At 40.8% G+C, this 17,179-nt stretch overlaps 1 protein-coding gene across 3 annotated transcripts in view; it reads right to left on the bottom strand.

Annotated features, from left to right (window-relative positions):
• NPEPPS (aminopeptidase puromycin sensitive) overlaps nt 1-17,179 on the bottom strand; it is a 33,674-nt gene that overhangs the window by 13,087 nt on the left and 3,408 nt on the right. For all 3 annotated transcript variants that reach the window (XM_032944703.2, XM_032944712.2, XM_032944719.2), the window contains exons 3-13: nt 12,980-13,064; nt 11,434-11,511; nt 9,681-9,802; nt 8,317-8,424; nt 7,493-7,693; nt 7,075-7,171; nt 5,939-5,972; nt 4,509-4,623; nt 2,175-2,339; nt 1,242-1,346; nt 541-601 (exon numbers count right to left, since the gene is read on the bottom strand). In XM_032944703.2, the coding sequence (XP_032800594.1) occupies nt 541-601; nt 1,242-1,346; nt 2,175-2,339; nt 4,509-4,623; nt 5,939-5,972; nt 7,075-7,171; nt 7,493-7,693; nt 8,317-8,424; nt 9,681-9,802; nt 11,434-11,511; nt 12,980-13,064 (1,171 nt within the window). The remainder of the gene's footprint in view (nt 1-540; nt 602-1,241; nt 1,347-2,174; nt 2,340-4,508; nt 4,624-5,938; nt 5,973-7,074; nt 7,172-7,492; nt 7,694-8,316; nt 8,425-9,680; nt 9,803-11,433; nt 11,512-12,979; nt 13,065-17,179) is intronic.

Genomic DNA, 17,179 nt, shown 5'->3' with positions numbered 1-17,179 from the left:
TTGAATTGGTGTTAATTTAAATAGAAGCATTGTTTATCAACATTCAGCTATTTTCAAATTAAGGAAATTGGATAAAACAAAGCTAACTGAACAGCTACGCCTGCAAATGCCAAAAGGTATCAACTGATTCAGTGACCTCTTGTTTGGCTTCATTACTGTGGAAAATAACAATGGATTAAAACCTCCTGCGATTAGCACTCAAACATTAATAAATGGGCATGCTAAACTAATAAATATCACCATTACCAAGATAGAATCAGTAACAGCTTTTTTTTCCAAGTTACCTAACCAGGCTAGCAAGTTGTGACATAACTCATTAACTCCCTTGGGAAACCATGCTAACGGAATTCATTACAACAAGCATTGTATTACGAGTAAAATACCCACTTTAAAAATGCATTACAGGGTATACCACAACCGATACAATGATAAATTATATGCAATAATACATACTATATTAAGACTGCCCATGGAATCTTCAGGTATGTAAATTCCACTGCCTTCGTTGACTTGAAATCACAGGGGTGCAAATGGAGGTACCTGTGGCTGCGTTCTTGTGCTGAAACTTGGTCAGGTACATGTTCATCCCCTTCTTGAAATCCTGCCAAGGCAAGCCACGTACTAATATTACAACACTCAAGCATTTAATTTAAATTAACATCAGGCCACATCTACTGTGCACTTTTATAGTTTTGTATCTCATGATAAAAGCATATACCTACACACATAAATAAAAATATGACAAGCAAAAATGTTTTTAAAATCACAGATTCAGAGGAAAGGCCCAATGGTGTATAATACAAAGTAGTCAAGAAAGTAACAAATAACACTTATGACGGTTAAGCAGATAAGAAATAGAACATTTATTGAATTCAGCAAGATTATAGAAACCTAGAAAAAGAGGCAATGAGGGAGCAATTCTGGTAGAACTCCCTGACATGAGAAAAAGGTATCGAAAGGTTTCAAGTCCACCAGAGCTACTACCATGGCAGAAGTGACACAACTGTAACAAGGAGTGACTTAACAACTGTGAGAGTGATTGGAGTGAATCAGTGAAGCACTGGTGCATCGATCAACCGAGCTGTTTTACGCTGTACGTGCAAGCGGTGGCTACGTGGCAGGTCCGCTAGTGTCTCAGCGTGCACATTCTATGCTAATTCCAAGCTGGCTGTGCCACGCGTTGACCTGGGGAGTTCTACATTGTGCCGTGACGTAGCTGGTCGGGCCAGGATAAGCCTCACCTCATCGCCGATGTAGTCGTGCAGCATGCGGATCACCGAGGCACCCTTGCTGTACGAGATGGCATCAAAAATTTCATCCACCTCCGAAGGGTGGCCAACTGGTACCTTCGTTTAAAAAAATAAATGCAAAATATTCAAATAAGATAACACAGCCCATTGATCAGTATGTTAAATACTGATGTATAATTAATTGAAAAAGAAAGAGCAAATGTTTTTACTTTACACTACCATACAATTGAGTAGCAAAGGCTTATTTTTGGAAAGGCACATCTTCAGAGCAGCTGGTGAGGGCTTTTCAACTGTTTTTACATCACTGTCAATGCATTATTTTATTTTTATATATGACAAAGACAATTTCATTTGCAACAATTCACAGTAAAATCTAATGAAGTTGCACGTACGTTTTTTTTTACTGAAAATAATGTAAAAAAAATACAAAAATCTGGCCAACCGAAGGCTTTTCATCAATCCAGGAGAAACTAAAAAAAGGAGATGGGGAGAAAATACAAGTTGGCATTCCAGTCTATTCAGAGAGCCTCCATTTTGTTCGGGCACATGACTGTGCAAAGAAGAGTGTGCAGTTATTAAATGTATAAACGTGGACTCATTTAAACATACTGCAATGTCACATGTGAAACATTTTATATACATAAAAGCTTCTGTGCAACTACTGTGTTGGCAATCTTTTCCAAAAACAATGCAGATATGGGCACTGGCAAGTTGTCTGATAATAGTTACAGCAAATGGTATGGGGGTTTTTAATATTCATGAAAACACACAAATCTTCCCGCAGATGGATGGTTCGGATGGACAAATGGACCAACATTTCATGGGCATATCGACATTTAGCCGATTGGTTACTTTAAAAGAAAGTTTCAGCTGTGTATAGATGTTTTTGTTTTCAAGTTGAGCAGGGCCAGATGGGGCACGCACCTCGATGGGATGACTGTTGTCCAGGGCGTCCAGCTCCAGGGCAGGGGCGTAGTCCGTGGAGACAAACTGGGTCCAGATGTCGAACTCTGGGAAGCAGTGATCCACGCAGAGGTACTCGATCCACGAGGCAAAGCCCTCATTCAGCCACAGGTGAGTCCACCACTCCTGCAGTCACGATGGGGCAAACCCCCCCCTTTAGATTAGCAACGTACGGTGCGAAAGAAGTTGAACATTCATACATGCAAACCCGCGTTCCCAAATCCAGTCCAAGTTCAAAATCCAATCCACATTCCACGTTCAAAACACCTTCTACATTCGATGTTCCAAATCCTTCCACATTCGACATCCATTCCAAGCAAATAAGGAGACCACAAGTGTGCATCAATTGAAATTTTGAATTTTGTGCTGTCTTGACAGCTCTTGTATGGATAACCACAGAAGAGATGGAACAACACAGGATACAGTCTAACGGATTTCAGCCACACAAGGATTTCTTTTAAATGTGATTGGAAGTGATGGCACTTGCACAGAAAGGTCTGCATTATCAAGCAATCGAGAATGGATAATAATAAAAATGAGAACTGGCTGTTTGAACACATTATTGCATGTAAATTACATATTTAGTGAGGCAGTACAAGCTTAACTTATGAGTAATAAAACCACGTCCATAAATTCTAACACCACAGAAATACTTTAAACTATCACATTCATCTTCTTCCCAACTGCACTCAATAATACATAAAAATGCACACATTATACTGCGACACTGGAAAACTGTGTTTTAATTACATTTAAACGAGGGGCATCCATTAGCACAGCTTGCCTTGACTGCATAAATGCTATTTGATCCAATGATATCGGTATATGTAGCACTTTTGAGGCAAAGGCTGATGGCTTACTTAAACTCACAAATCCATTTGGCTGCAAAATTGGCCAGGAGACAGCAGTAGAGAAAAGAATATTTGTTTTAAATCCATCTGTGTGTGGTGCCGAGTACTATCTCTTCATCGCCATGATAGTTATTTGGGTTCCCCCATTCCTCTTGCATTCAATTGGCCAAACATGCCAATACTGGGCCCTCCTGATGAAGAGTTCTGAGAGTGAAATTTTCGTGGATAGAGGGCATTGTTATTATCACTATACATTTTATATTATCAATTTAAATGTATTATTGGATGTTCATTAAGGTGCAAAGAATAATTTCCAGATTTGATCGAATGTTTCCATGGCAATGCATAACAGTGCTTTACAATGTAAAATGATGCAGTTAAGTATTATGCAAACCTCTTTCATAGTATGAAAAAATATTAGCATAGGTTTTACCCTTTCTGACAATAAAAACAGGTGTTAAGATATTCAAACATAAAATATAAACCTTTTGCAAGAAATCATGTCTGCATTAACCACACATACTTGTGGTGAACATGCAAACCAAACATGCTCTGATAATATAATATATGCATTGTCTTTGAAACAGATTGGTCTACACCAGGGCCTAGTCTCACCACTGTAAACCAGAGAACGGCAAAAGGCGAACAGTGAACATACTTTTTCATAGTAATTTTACTCTTTCAAAGTAACATTTTACTCTTTCATAGTAAAATTATCACCACAAAAGGAGAAAAAAATATGCAAGGCAAAAAATAGGGCAATATTGAACAATAACATTCAGAATGTCCCCAATATTACATTATTTAGAAATCGGATAATTTACAAACAAAATTGAGATGTACAATATTTAGGATTAATGATGCATACATAATTATAAGCATGCAGTATATATATGGAAAATACAAAATTGCCATACACATATATTATCATTTTCATATTACTGACATATAAGTAGTAACATAAAATCAGCAACAGCAACTGAAGCGAGGCCTGAAACAATAAAAACGATTTCATTTAGCCAGGAAAGCCATACTCTGAGTCTTTTGACTCAAGTTTAGGAGGGTGCCGTATGGGATGTTTGGTCAATTTAACGAGTGTTTGGCTTCATGTGGGATAAACCACAGAACCTGGTAAAAAAATAACTAATTTAATAAAAGAGCATTAAAAGCTTCATAAAGATGAATTTCAGAAATCATTGGTAATGGCATCTCTTGATCACTTACAAGCATAACAAAAGCCTTTCAAAAAGAGATAGTGTAATGGATACACAAGCCTTTAAAAAAAGGATAGTGGAATTGATGCAAAAACCTGAGAAATAAGTGAAATATACTGAAAATGAATACCAACAATTTTCAAATATATTTTGTCAAAGATAATAGCTGCTTTAAAACCAATGGTGAGGTGAACAACACTGCTGTGGGTTCACGTCAAGGCATCAGTCACCATGGTGACGAGGTTGCCGAACCACTGGTGAGCGAGCTCGTGACCCACGACAAGGGCCACCCACTGTTTGGAAGCCGAGGACGAGTTTTTGGGGTCCACCAACAGGGCCGTTTCCCTGCACACACACGCGCACACACGCACACAAAATATCCCCCCAATAGCCTTCAGACTTTAGGAGCAAGTGCTGTTAGCGAGCACCTATGAAGTCCGGCACGACACACGAGGGGGTGGGTGGCCAGCACCACGCCCAGCTGCCTTTGTCTCCCCAGTGGCGATGCTTATATACCGCACCAGGTACTCGTTTGAGGCTGAGTCGACATGCGCCCCCCCAATGATCCGATCGAAATCCCTAATTTCGATCGGATCATTGGGGTTTATTAGTAACAAATCGGCATTTTGCGACCCCCACTGCCACTGTGCAACATATTATTACGTGCCAGGGACTCTATGAGATGACTGGACAATAGTCTGAGTCCATAATTGACAATAAGTAACGGCAAAGCAGTTTTAAGTGACTCAGAATTGTGCGCAGTTGCGTATACAGTACACGACTTCCCTGAAGGCATACCTTCAGCGAGCGCGATGCCGATCACACGAGGTTCGAAATCGACCCTCGATCGATGGCTGCGCCATCACCGCACACGCGTCGAATAAAAAGCAAGGGACAAGTCGTTACTTACTAACAACTCCTTACTTACTAACAACTCCTATCATTTTTCATTGCTGGAGGGGTTGCCCTCCCTACCTGAAAATCCTGGCTCCGCCATTGATAAGGACCATTTCCTGAAACATCAGCTGACTAGATGTTATGTTATAAGGCAGTATTCATGAGGTTATTTTATATTTTTTTAAACATTGCGCTACCACCTTCAAGTCCTGGTTTTTAGAAATGTGAATCTTCATCGATTCCTCCCGATACACAATACATGCATCGAATCACACAAGAGATTTGATTATTTACAATTTATGCACACTATATGCGAAATGTGGCAATCCTTGTTTACGATAAAGTGGTGAAAAATTCATAATGAGATGGACAGTGCATGGATGTGAGATGTTACTGCCATTAAAGGTCGAGTACTGTAGTTTGCGTGAGCACTCATGTTTATTTCATGCTCTGATCACGTTTGCTGCTTCTCGTAACTCACGTTAAATCATAACATTGGTCTTCTTAACGCACATGCATTAATATTCTTTAAAACACTTTGCTTAACATTTTGACAAAATACAGGCTTTTCAATAACTGTGTGTTAAAATGGACAATCTATGATGGGCCATCTGGCTTTATCAATTGACACCCACCTACTGTGAATCACTGAATTTAGTGAAGCTTATGAGGTTGTTATTTATTTTCAGTGTAAAAGAGTTTTGTTTCTGCACCTCCGAGATTCATAAATACCAACTGTGTTTAAATGTTGACGTGAACAAACCTGTAAGTGACAAGACCCCAATTCTCCATGGCACCTAAAAAACACATCAATGACAGTAGCTTCATGAAACCTCTCACATCTTCAACGCACAAACACAACCACTCAGTACAGCACACACACACAGTCCTTACACCGTCACCGCACCACCCGCCATGCCCAAGAACTTGTCACAGCAATCGGAGATTCATAACACTTCACAATTAGCTCACTAACAAAGCCATCTCATTTAATTGTAGCGAAAGGAAAAACAAAACAGCTAGAGTGAAATTATGCAGAGGTAATCTCTAAAATCTACCTATACGTATAAAGCCACATGGCTCATGGTCCCTCATTATATTAACTGCAGAAGGGAACATAAGTAGAATATCTATCTTAAGCCAATGGATTTTTCTAAACATGCCAAGATCCATTGCCCAGACGTGCAGGGTCAGACTTGGGAGAGTTGTGTCCTGGAACATGCACTTGAACATTCCCATGTGCAGTGTTTGTCAAACAAGAAGACTCCTCAGACACCATTGACATTTTCACGCGAGCCGATAAGCTAATTATACCAGGAAATATCATGAATTACTGTCCATATGTCCAAGAACACGTATGCATGTATATATCTCAAATACAAACTAGAAAACCCCTAGAGACTAATCACGACAAAACTTGACACTTTGTTTACCAATGCAATTACCAGATACCTATCGGTTTTATACATTGACAAAATACTTCTGAAAAAGCATTTTATTAGATATAAAATGACTTAATTATGCGTAATATTGCAGTTAGTATGCTTGTGCATCCGAAAGCACGTGCGTTTTCCCATTCCCATGCACGCATCTGGTTTAAAATCAAATTCTCTAGCAACACAGAGGCTCCCTTAATATGCTGGCTTGAAGACTGATAAATTAGTAAGCATTTTATCGGGTTGCCGATCCACAGTGGGCACAGGAAAACTGCATGCATTTATTTCCACGTGGATTAATCACAACGTAGAATCTCTCACTTTCTCTTCATAGGCAATGCAAAAGAACAGTGTGGAAAACTCACTGCCCGTTTTGGCAGTGTTGACAGTTGTAATTTGCACATTTTCACACACCTGCACAAAATTCTAACAGTGTACGCCACGTCGCTGGAACAAAACTTACCCGCGGCAAAGTCAGCGATGGCGATGAGATCGATTTTTGGCAGAGGATACGGAACATTGAAGTAATCCTTGTAAAAAGGCAACGTCTTTGTGGCAACCTACATTGGAAGGTAAAAATTTAAAGTCAAATATGCATACTTATTCGTTTTGTGAACTCTATGCCAAAAATGTACCCAGAAAAGCCTTCATGCATCTCAAGTACATTTTAGGAGGGTCTTCCATTGGGCTCTTTGGCTAATCCCATGAAAGATTAATTATTATTACACGAATATAGAACTGCTTTTAATGTTTAGTTCGTTATCCTTCCCCTGCACCTTCGATTAGCACGGTTGGCTACAGACAGTGCGAAAGAAGTTCAATATACATACATAAAAAAACAGGAGTGAATGTGCGTGGGGGGTGGGGGGGGATTGGGTTACCTCGAGAGCAAACTTGCCCTGCTCCGACTTTCCCAGGGGCGTGTAGACGCGGACAAGCACTCCATCGGACGAACGTGCCTCCACAAAGTCGAACTCTCCCACCACGAAGGCCAGCAGGTAGGTGGACATGATGGGCGTGCGCGCATACCGCACCTCCACCAGCTCCGGGTCAGCCTCGTGAGGCTTGCGCTCCAACACGTTCTGTGTATGCAGGCGTGCATGTGTGATTGCACGTGTGCAGAGCGGTTCAATTTTACGCCATCAATAAGCCGGTAGTAAGATTGGGAAGAATATTTTTGCGATGGCAAAAACGCAGTTTGAATAATGTTTTGCCTGCATCCTCATTAATGCAGACGTGCATCAGAAAAAAAAGTTGGCTGGTGTTTTGGCAAAGACCCTTCTAAGTGATGTCAATCCAATCTGTCTGGGTCTCCAAGAGAATACTTGTCCTTTTAAAAATAACATCCTTTATTTATCCAGGAAAGCCTTGGTTAATCTCATTATATTTTCAGTTGGGTCCTGCATGATACTATTTTGGAGGGAAGCAGAGATAATAGATATAATATATATTCAATAATCCATTCTCATCCGACCACTTAGCAGCCCAATCCTACAACACCTGGTATTCTGAGGCTCAACTCTGTTTAAATTCTGAAATCTGAAAAATATGTGTACATTTACATTTGGTCATCAGCTATATGATTTTGTGAAATGAACCCTTAATAAATCAATTGTGACGATTAAGTAGTATTAACGCAAAAGCAAAGCTTAGGATAATACAGTAGCACAATGAACCCAAGGTTTGCATAAACAACAGGACTTACCATGTTGGAGAGTGCCACGCGATCCTGTGGCACGATGAGCGTCACATCAAATGTGGCCTTGATGCCTGGCTCGTCCCAACAGGGGAAGGCCCTCCGCGCGTCAGTAGCCTAGACGACACGCACACCACCGATCACCGTCAGCACCATCACCACTACCATCATCATCAACACTACTACCAACACCACAGCCACCAACACCATCACCCACGCCACCACCAGCATCATCACTACTAGCCATCATCAAAGACAAAGACCCCCCCCCCCCATATAGCCTTTAAATACTTTGGGGAAAGTGCTCTTAGTGAGCACCTTTGAAGGCCGGCACAGCACACGAGGGGGTGGGTTCCCAGAACCATGCTCTGCCGCCTTTGTCCCCCTAGTGGTGGTGTTTACACACTGCACCAGGTACTCATTTTAGGCTGATTCGACCTGGGGAAGGACCATGACTGGTTCAGATAATCGTCACGAGTGTTGGCCATGAGCGGGAATCGAACTCGGGACGTCGGGTTCGTAGCGCAGCATGACAACCACTGTGCCGCCACTCCTAGCTGCCACTGCCATTCACTGGCGTAAATAAAATAAAATGTTTCGCTCGGGATGACGCTGCAAAGTATTATCTGTATTTTTATTTAGCATGCTGATCTTAAAGGTGCATTGAAAAACGTGATACTCCGACTGATGCTTCTGTTGTTGTAGAGTAACTCAAGCATCCAGCTATGACTCTAGAATTTGGTGTTGCATGTTATTTATGTAGTTTATTGTAAAAATTCGGTCCCAGTCCCTGTGATCACTGTTACGTTGCAATTATGGCTTTATTTTTTGGTGATTTCGAATACGTTTTTTGGTTTGGACATGTTTGTTTTGTTGTAGTACGGAGTTAGACTGATGGCCTTAATATAAGTTTTCTTGTTGTTGTTGTTTGACTTGCATCCCACTGGGATTTTTTGCACACAGCATTGGTGTACGGTGCTTTTTTCAGGAATATTTTGCTGTTTTTTTTTCATGGATTTTTTGTTTGCACAGTCACATAATCACTTTAAGATGTTTTTCTTGTTCGTATTTTTGTTTTTTTGTTTGTTGTGGTTGCACCCGATTCAAGAGCCGAATGGCTCACAGGGCTAAATTTTTTTTAATAAACTGAAAACTGAAACACTCCCCGCACCACCATAATCACTACACCTATCAACACCACCGAACCACCTACCACACCACCACTGGGTTCCAAAACGGTGACTGTGCACACTCTCGGTAAACATGCCAACTTTGGGCTAACGTTGGCATGTGATTGGAACCGTTGGACCAATGTTGGTCCCACGTTCCATGTTTAACGGGCCAATGCAGTGCAGACTGAAGGCAGGAACCACCTCGAACTGGGTGACGGCAGCGTAGCGCGCCTCTCCGCACGCCGCCGTGTACTTGCTGCGGTAAAACCCCTTCATCTTATCGTTGAGCTCTCCGACAAACTCAATTTTCAGCATTCCGCTGCCTGCAAGGATGAAACAACAAGGGCTCAACAAACATTTTTTTTTACAGATATGCACATGCGAAATAAACTTTCGTATTCAAATTTGAGAACCTATATAGCAATTTGACATATTTACTCATACATATATTATATTCTTCGAAAACTCATTAGTCAAGGCAATTATTTACCGACTTCAAGTCTTCCTGACGAACATTAACTAAGACTGGGTAAAGGCACAGCTCTGCAATTTCTTTTCTCGCACCACTGCTGGCAGAAAAGCGAGCGCAAGAGAGGCCCTCGAGGTAAGCGCTTCACAACCGGTGCTCCGCACCAAAGTCCCAGGGGTGTCGTGGTGGTTTTTTGATCGCCGTCCGGAAGCTAGAACAGACGAACACTCCGTGCCATTGAGTGGCCAATCCAGCCCGCTCATTGTCCTCCCCTATCCATTGATGATGGCGCAGTACAGCAAAGAAAGCCGTCAGCCCCCACCTCCCTCCCCTCTCAATTCCCTCAGTCGCGCATGCCCAGTTTGCCAAACAGACACGGAGACACACAAAGAGACATGGAGACACATAGAAACACACAGAGGCGGAGACACACAGACACGGAGACATACACAGATGCACAGACTAGAATACAAACTAGAATACACTCGCACACAAGACACTGAGACACTGAAATGCAGAGAGACACACATGGAAACACTCAGAGACACAGACCCACGCACACACGGATACATTCACACAAATACATAAAGACGCATACATAACAAAGACACATGCACATACACAAATACACTCAAGCAGTTGGGCAAATTAACAGATTTTGGCACGACTGTGAATTATCGCATCTTCAATGCATTCCCACCCACCCATACCAGGGCCCACAGTGATTTGTTAGACTGGTGTGCTACAAAGATCGAGCAAGTTCAAAATGTGTGCTGTGGGGTGAAATATGGTGAAGCTAGTTGTAAATACTGGCGAAATCTTTTCTCTATCAAGCAATATAGAGCAATCTTTTATAATTAATGGGAGACTCATAGTTTTACGATGAGCGTACATTTTACTTCTAATCTGCTACCTTGTCAAAATATATGACTCTTCAAACAAATTCAAAAACATCTCCATAGCCTTGTTATTGATAACACCCCGTGTACTGGACGACGGGACGCAGATAGCATCGGCCACAACAGACAGCTCATACGAACTTGCCTTAAGCTAAACAGTGACTGCAACAAACGGCTCAATATTCGACAAAACAGTAGTCAGCATTCGCAAGTGAATGCTTAGACAATATGAAATTTCACAATTTCAACAAAAGAACACATAGCTGGAAAAAAACATCCAAAAGTTTGCCGATACATTTCAGACACGGAAACAGAAAAAGCGAGTTATTATGTTTCGTGATGGCTTCGAGCGCCTCACGTGTTTTTTAGGGTCCCTAAACCTCGTAAAACGAGTATAGTAGGGCAGATGGAAAGCAGAGCACTCGAACAAAAAATACACAATCAATAGGGTGTGACCAGCACGTTTAACACCAGCGAGCAGACTTCAATGATAGAAAGATAAGGAGCTAAGTATACAACATTGTGAAAATGAGCTTTCCTGTGAAAACTAGCAGACAGGCAGCGGACACACGCACAAACTACTCACCAGGTTCTAGGGTCGATGGGAAGGACAGTGCCACCTTCTCGTCTTCGTTCTGATAGTTAAATCCTGTTGCGTTTATTTCTAAAAAAAGACAATGCACAAGTTGATGCAGTTAAGTGCTGGTGGCAGCTTTAATCTTAAACTACCCTCAAGGGAGAGTGATCAAACAAACCGGACTTGTATTCAAAAGATGCTGTTAAAATTTGACTCATTTTTCAGATTCACTGTAAAATACTGAAGAATTATAGGACAGGCTCAACACCCAACAGTGTATCTCATAAAATGTCATAGCCATAACAATCCAGTGAGTTATCTAAATGAGATAACACCAATGAACCACTATCATATCGTGAAACGCATGAAATGCAGGTAATTGCATTATTTTTAAATGGAACCCTCTATCCCTCTGCTATGACATGGCAAGCGACACTTTTAACATGCAGCTATGTTATGAGGTTTGGGAATTTTTTTCCGGTAATGGGTTACCGTAAAACGAGCTGGGAAATCGGAGATTTTCATGCACAATGGGGACTGTACGGTGCGGCACAGCTAACTACTGTCCCACTCGGTAGCATCAAGCAAAGTTGGCTGCAATTCCTCGAAGTTAATATAGATACGGTTTATTTTTTATAAACCGAGATTTTTAAATAGTACCGAGCTTTACTGCTTTGATAAGAGCTTACTTTTAGAACACCGGATTTGTAACTGTGCTTAGCTAAGTGCTTAGTAATTGCTCAATAAGGCTTGCCAATTGGAACTAAAAAAGCAGCCAGGGTGCCTACCCAAAGGAATTTGCTTGATTATATAAGGAGTTTTTTTCTTCTTCCTGTGAATGCATTAATAATTCTCCAGTTACCAAACACAATTGGGCCCATTAATAAAGAAAACAATAAAAGTAAACCAAACATGAACCTTCCAACGTTCCCAAAGGCTACACTGAAAGTGATTTGCTTCCAGAACACAGGTCATTACTGAATAATACTTCACTGGATTGCTAAATTATTGCCGCATGAAAATCGTCATTTTGAGAAAATTGAGATTTTAGCCTGACCTGGTGCAAGGCAGTTTTTCCTTTCCGTCGTGGTAAATACAACCAGTACTGTTGTAGAGGTAGCATTAACACACTTAGCTCAACTACTCAGAGTAGCACTTGAACTATGGTAGAAGCTCGATCTGTAAGGCTGTTGATTTATTAGAACTGTGCTTTATATCAGGACAATACTCCCTCACATTACATTGGTAGGTGGAAGACACATGAAACATTCTGATTCAGGCACACTTCTGAAATAAATCACACCTGGTTTTGCTCCCAGGTGGTGTCCACATATTCAACATCTACTGCAGTGTCACTGTGGAAAGCCAAATGTGGTCTTCCTGTGTACAGACTCGCTCGTGAAATGGTAACGCAGCAATTACACTGCCGATCATGATGACCACTGCCCCAAACTCCTTTGCGCATGCGTCACTTTGATTTTTTACTTGGACTGTAGCTACAGGGAGGAAGAGACATCTGTAGTATCTGTGGCATTTCTCAATAACGAAACCTCACCTTCTCCACCCTCAGGAATGTACGACGCCGTGTTGATGTCAATGTCGGCACAGTTCATCACAATTTGTCCAGTTGGTTGCTTCACCTGTAAAGACAGATGATGCTCATGGTCAATCTTTTCACTTCTAGTTTTGAAATACATTTCATGAAGAAAAATGTTTGCATGTCTTTTATAACTGGATACAAATTACATGGCGAAAAAAACCCTAAATCCAGAACGAAGGAAAAATGTGACGTTGCGGTGAGTTGAAACTTCAACCAAAAACTCTCCAGGTACAAAAACAACACATCAGCAATGATGTTAGTTGCATGCAGTGTTGAATATGACAGCAACTGAAAGAACTCAGCCCTACGGAAAACGATCTGAACTGTGCTAAAACAATATATCAATAAAATGTATATAACTAAGATTGCTAAACATTCTAAGCTGAAAATGGATAATAATAGTTCATATGGATGTTTTTTTTGTATTCTTAGCTCTTTCGGTAAAGTCACGTTGAAGGGAAACAATAAAATATATATAAAACAATACAAATTCTCACGACGTTTCGACCATAACACAAACGGTCATCATCAGGTGTGAAAACCAACGGCAAGAAACATTTGAAAGTGGCGGTTCGCATTTATTTATGTTTTTGTTGTCCTTCCCTCACACCTCTGATTAGCATGGTTGGATATGTACGGTGAAAAAGAAGTTCAACATACATGCATATCAAGATGGCACTCATATGGAGGAGGTGCTATCAGGCTCCAGGGTAGGGTTCTGAGAATGAAGTTAACTGCACAACTGGTACAGGAACCAACGAGCTACATATTACCAAACAAGGAGGCTCGTGGACTATCAAGGCTGATCAATTTAACTTACACAACGCCAGGCTGTGATCACAGAAATTAACTGATTACATGAGAGTGTATGAATGTCCTAGAAATTAAGGGATTTTTTTTATTATGTCACCGTCAATAATTTTACTAGCAGACCCCAGGCAAATCCTTCTACTTTTAGAGAAAATTGTTTCCAATAAGAAAGGCAGCAGTGCCGGTTTGCTCTTACGATCTCCAGTCATTTGTGCAATTCATGAAGTGAGATAACCCAAGTGAACAGATGGGTGGAATATTCGTTTGATACAACTCCAACAGGGAGTATAACCAAATATCAAATGAAATATTTCTATTTTAAAATAAAGCTTGCGGCTCAGGTCACATGGCAGGCTTTCGAAATGAGAACAATGTTCAAAACCAGATAAGCTTACAGCTTCACAAGTCTCAGTCTATCCTGGGAGCAATAACTTGAATTTATTATGGGATATTAATTGCAGATGAACAGCTCAGCTTCACGATTTTTAGGAATATTAACTCTAAAAATAATCCTGAGATGTATTAAAACACTAAAATGCTATCCATCACAAAATTGTCTATCATATAAGCACGTAACAATTCATAAATTTAAATAAATTATCTAAATTATCTGTTGCAGTACTAATTATTTTCTCATCACATACAATTAAATGTGAATGACTGGGTTTGGTAACCCCCACAGCTATGAGATATTACGGGCTTCATAACGGTAAGAATTGCGATTAAATATTGAATCGAAGTGTGACCGTGAATGGTGACAGTAAAATCACTGGAAGAGTAAATCATGAAACATGTGGTGTCATCTGGTGTCTTGTGTGCTGACGAGAAGTTTAACAATTCACATCCCCCCCCCCCCCGACTGGAGAAATGTAACTGTTACCATTCAATGACAGAATTGAATAACAAGTGAAATATGTTGTTGAATAACCAACTCATTTGCTTTGGTTCTTTTAGCCTATCTCACCTGTATAGTGGTGTCTGCTCGAATGGCATATTACTCCACTTCTAAAGACTATTATTCTGACACACACATTTCGATGCATGTACTTGTAAAGGCAAGAATTAATTTTAATTAATGAACTGTTAATCTTTGGTTCTTTCGTTAAAGTCACGTAGTTAGAAATAAAATAAAACAAATGACGACGTTTCGATCGCAACACAAGCAATCGTCATCGGGTGGGACAACTACAGCAAGAAACAACTGCTTAAGAAGGCGAGAGAGCTGCCGTGCCCATGTACCCTACCTATATAGTCTATATAACCTCGTGCCACGGCAGCTCTCTCGCCTTCTTCAGCAATTGTTTCTTGCTGTAGTTGTCCCACCTGATGACGATTGCTTGTGTTGCGATCGAAACGCCATCATTTGTTTTATTTTATTTCTAACTCCGTGACTTTACCAAAAGAACCAAAGATTATGAATTCCTGCAGTCACGAAAGCTTTAAATCAAGATTAATTAACTGTTGCACCATTACATGCCTATTTATTAAGGTGCACAACCTTGCGACTAATTTAAACCAATTATTTTGTTACAGCACTACATATTAAGTTCAACGTCACATATGTGGCAAGAAAACACCTCCGCTATAGTGTAAATCAAGATCATGCATTATATTTGCTAAATATTTTTTAAAAACACAAATCGTAAGTTACTCAAATAGCGCTAACAAATGGATCAGTGTTGATATGTGTATTTGTAGTTAGTGAAGGCACAGCACGCTCACTCGGGACCGCATGGGTAATGAATGTGCTCAAATGCAATGTGTACTTGGTGGTGTGCTTTCTAAAGAGTGGCTGCTCATCGGTTAACTACGGGATGGAGGCAGAGTCCCTTCTGGTGGAGCAGTGGTTGAAATGTTGGGCTCTAGGCCAAGGTTATATTCCCACTGCCATGTTTACACCCAGACTCGTAAAGCTTGCACGGAAAAGGCGCCTCAGCTAGCTGGCACACTATCAAGTAATCACATAACATTACCTGGAATTATACAAGCTGGCGGCACATGCTAAGACATTCTGAACATGTGTAACAGTTTAATTAAAAGGGTGTGCTAGCTATGGCAGCTACAATCATCTATTAGTGATTTATTAAAGTATGGAATGTACTGCATTTATAGATATTACTGTATGTTTAAATAAAAAATCACACCAACCATCAGCAAAATAATGATAAATATACAGAGTACTATTACTTCTTTGCCTTTTGGAATCCTCAGTCATAAAAAGCGGCATTACTCATAACGTAATTTGTGTTACTGTTCTCGATTATAATCTGCTCAACCTGTTGATTACGAACGATGCAATAAACTAAAACTATTGCGACTGTGCAGGGCACGCCCTGCATAGCCACACCCGGGGGCATTGCCGCCCCAATGTGTCGGCCTTATTACATTCCTGGAACCCTGCAGCATGCGCTTTAAATACGTTAATTCCGGAGCAGCTAGTGGAAATTGTATAAAGAGTTCAGCCTAAAAAGTTAAAGTCCATTCCGAGTTCAGACCCTCCAGCTTCAGCTGTCACAGGGCAAAGTGTGGTCACGTAGCCTTTCCTCTTCCAGGTTTACCTCATCACGTTCCACCAATAGACAATCCTGAAACTACTTCACGCTCATGTGAATCTGTTAAGCATAATGCAGTACTAACAACAACAAAACAATAGTTCTGCCAACTTAGAGGCACCCTCACCCAATCTACTTTTTAGTTATCCACTGGTTGAATGCACTGAATATATCAATAGAATATTACATCGACAACCACATCAGCACCGGCTGCATGAAGCCGTCTCTTAGCTACAGCCCCAATAAAGGAAGGTACACTGCCGGCCATTCTCCTTTTGACAGGTCTGTATATATGCATCTCACACAGCTTTGCATGGCACACACACACAAACACTGAACCCTCAACAAAGCCTCAACTTGTGCAAATACACTTTCACAATGACCATTTTTGCCCGATAAGGTCTTCTTTTTATTTTTAAAAAAATTGTATCCTACTGCCACAATAAATGAGTACATATTTACAAAGTTCACACAAGCCTGAGGTGATCTCGGGCTCGGCAGAGGTCACTGACTGCAATATCACTGAGAGGCAACAGTCTAGCAAGAGCGTGCTAAACTAAAGGGGCACATACAATTGGAGGTAAGTTATAAATACCCATCGTTATTTTGTTGGACTGTGCGCCAACCCACTGGTGTATTAGGTAGCAGGGTGCTTGCTGGCTGCCAATGGGCAGGGTGCCTAGACTGGGAGTGGGTTCGGGGTTTCACAGCATGAGGCATTTTGTCATTTTTAAGCAGCTGTTGGAAAGTAGCACTTTGCAAATATAGAAATTGGCATATCTAGTATATTATA

Source organism: Petromyzon marinus, chromosome 4 (assembly GCF_048934315.1).
Source record: "Petromyzon marinus isolate PM22_M1 ecotype Great Lakes invasive population chromosome 4, UKy_Petmar_22M1.pri1.0, whole genome shotgun sequence".
Classification (NCBI taxonomy): Eukaryota; Metazoa; Chordata; class Hyperoartia; order Petromyzontiformes; family Petromyzontidae; genus Petromyzon; species Petromyzon marinus.
Note: the sequence above shows the minus strand (reverse complement) of the source record. Positions and strands in the feature narration are given on the sequence as shown.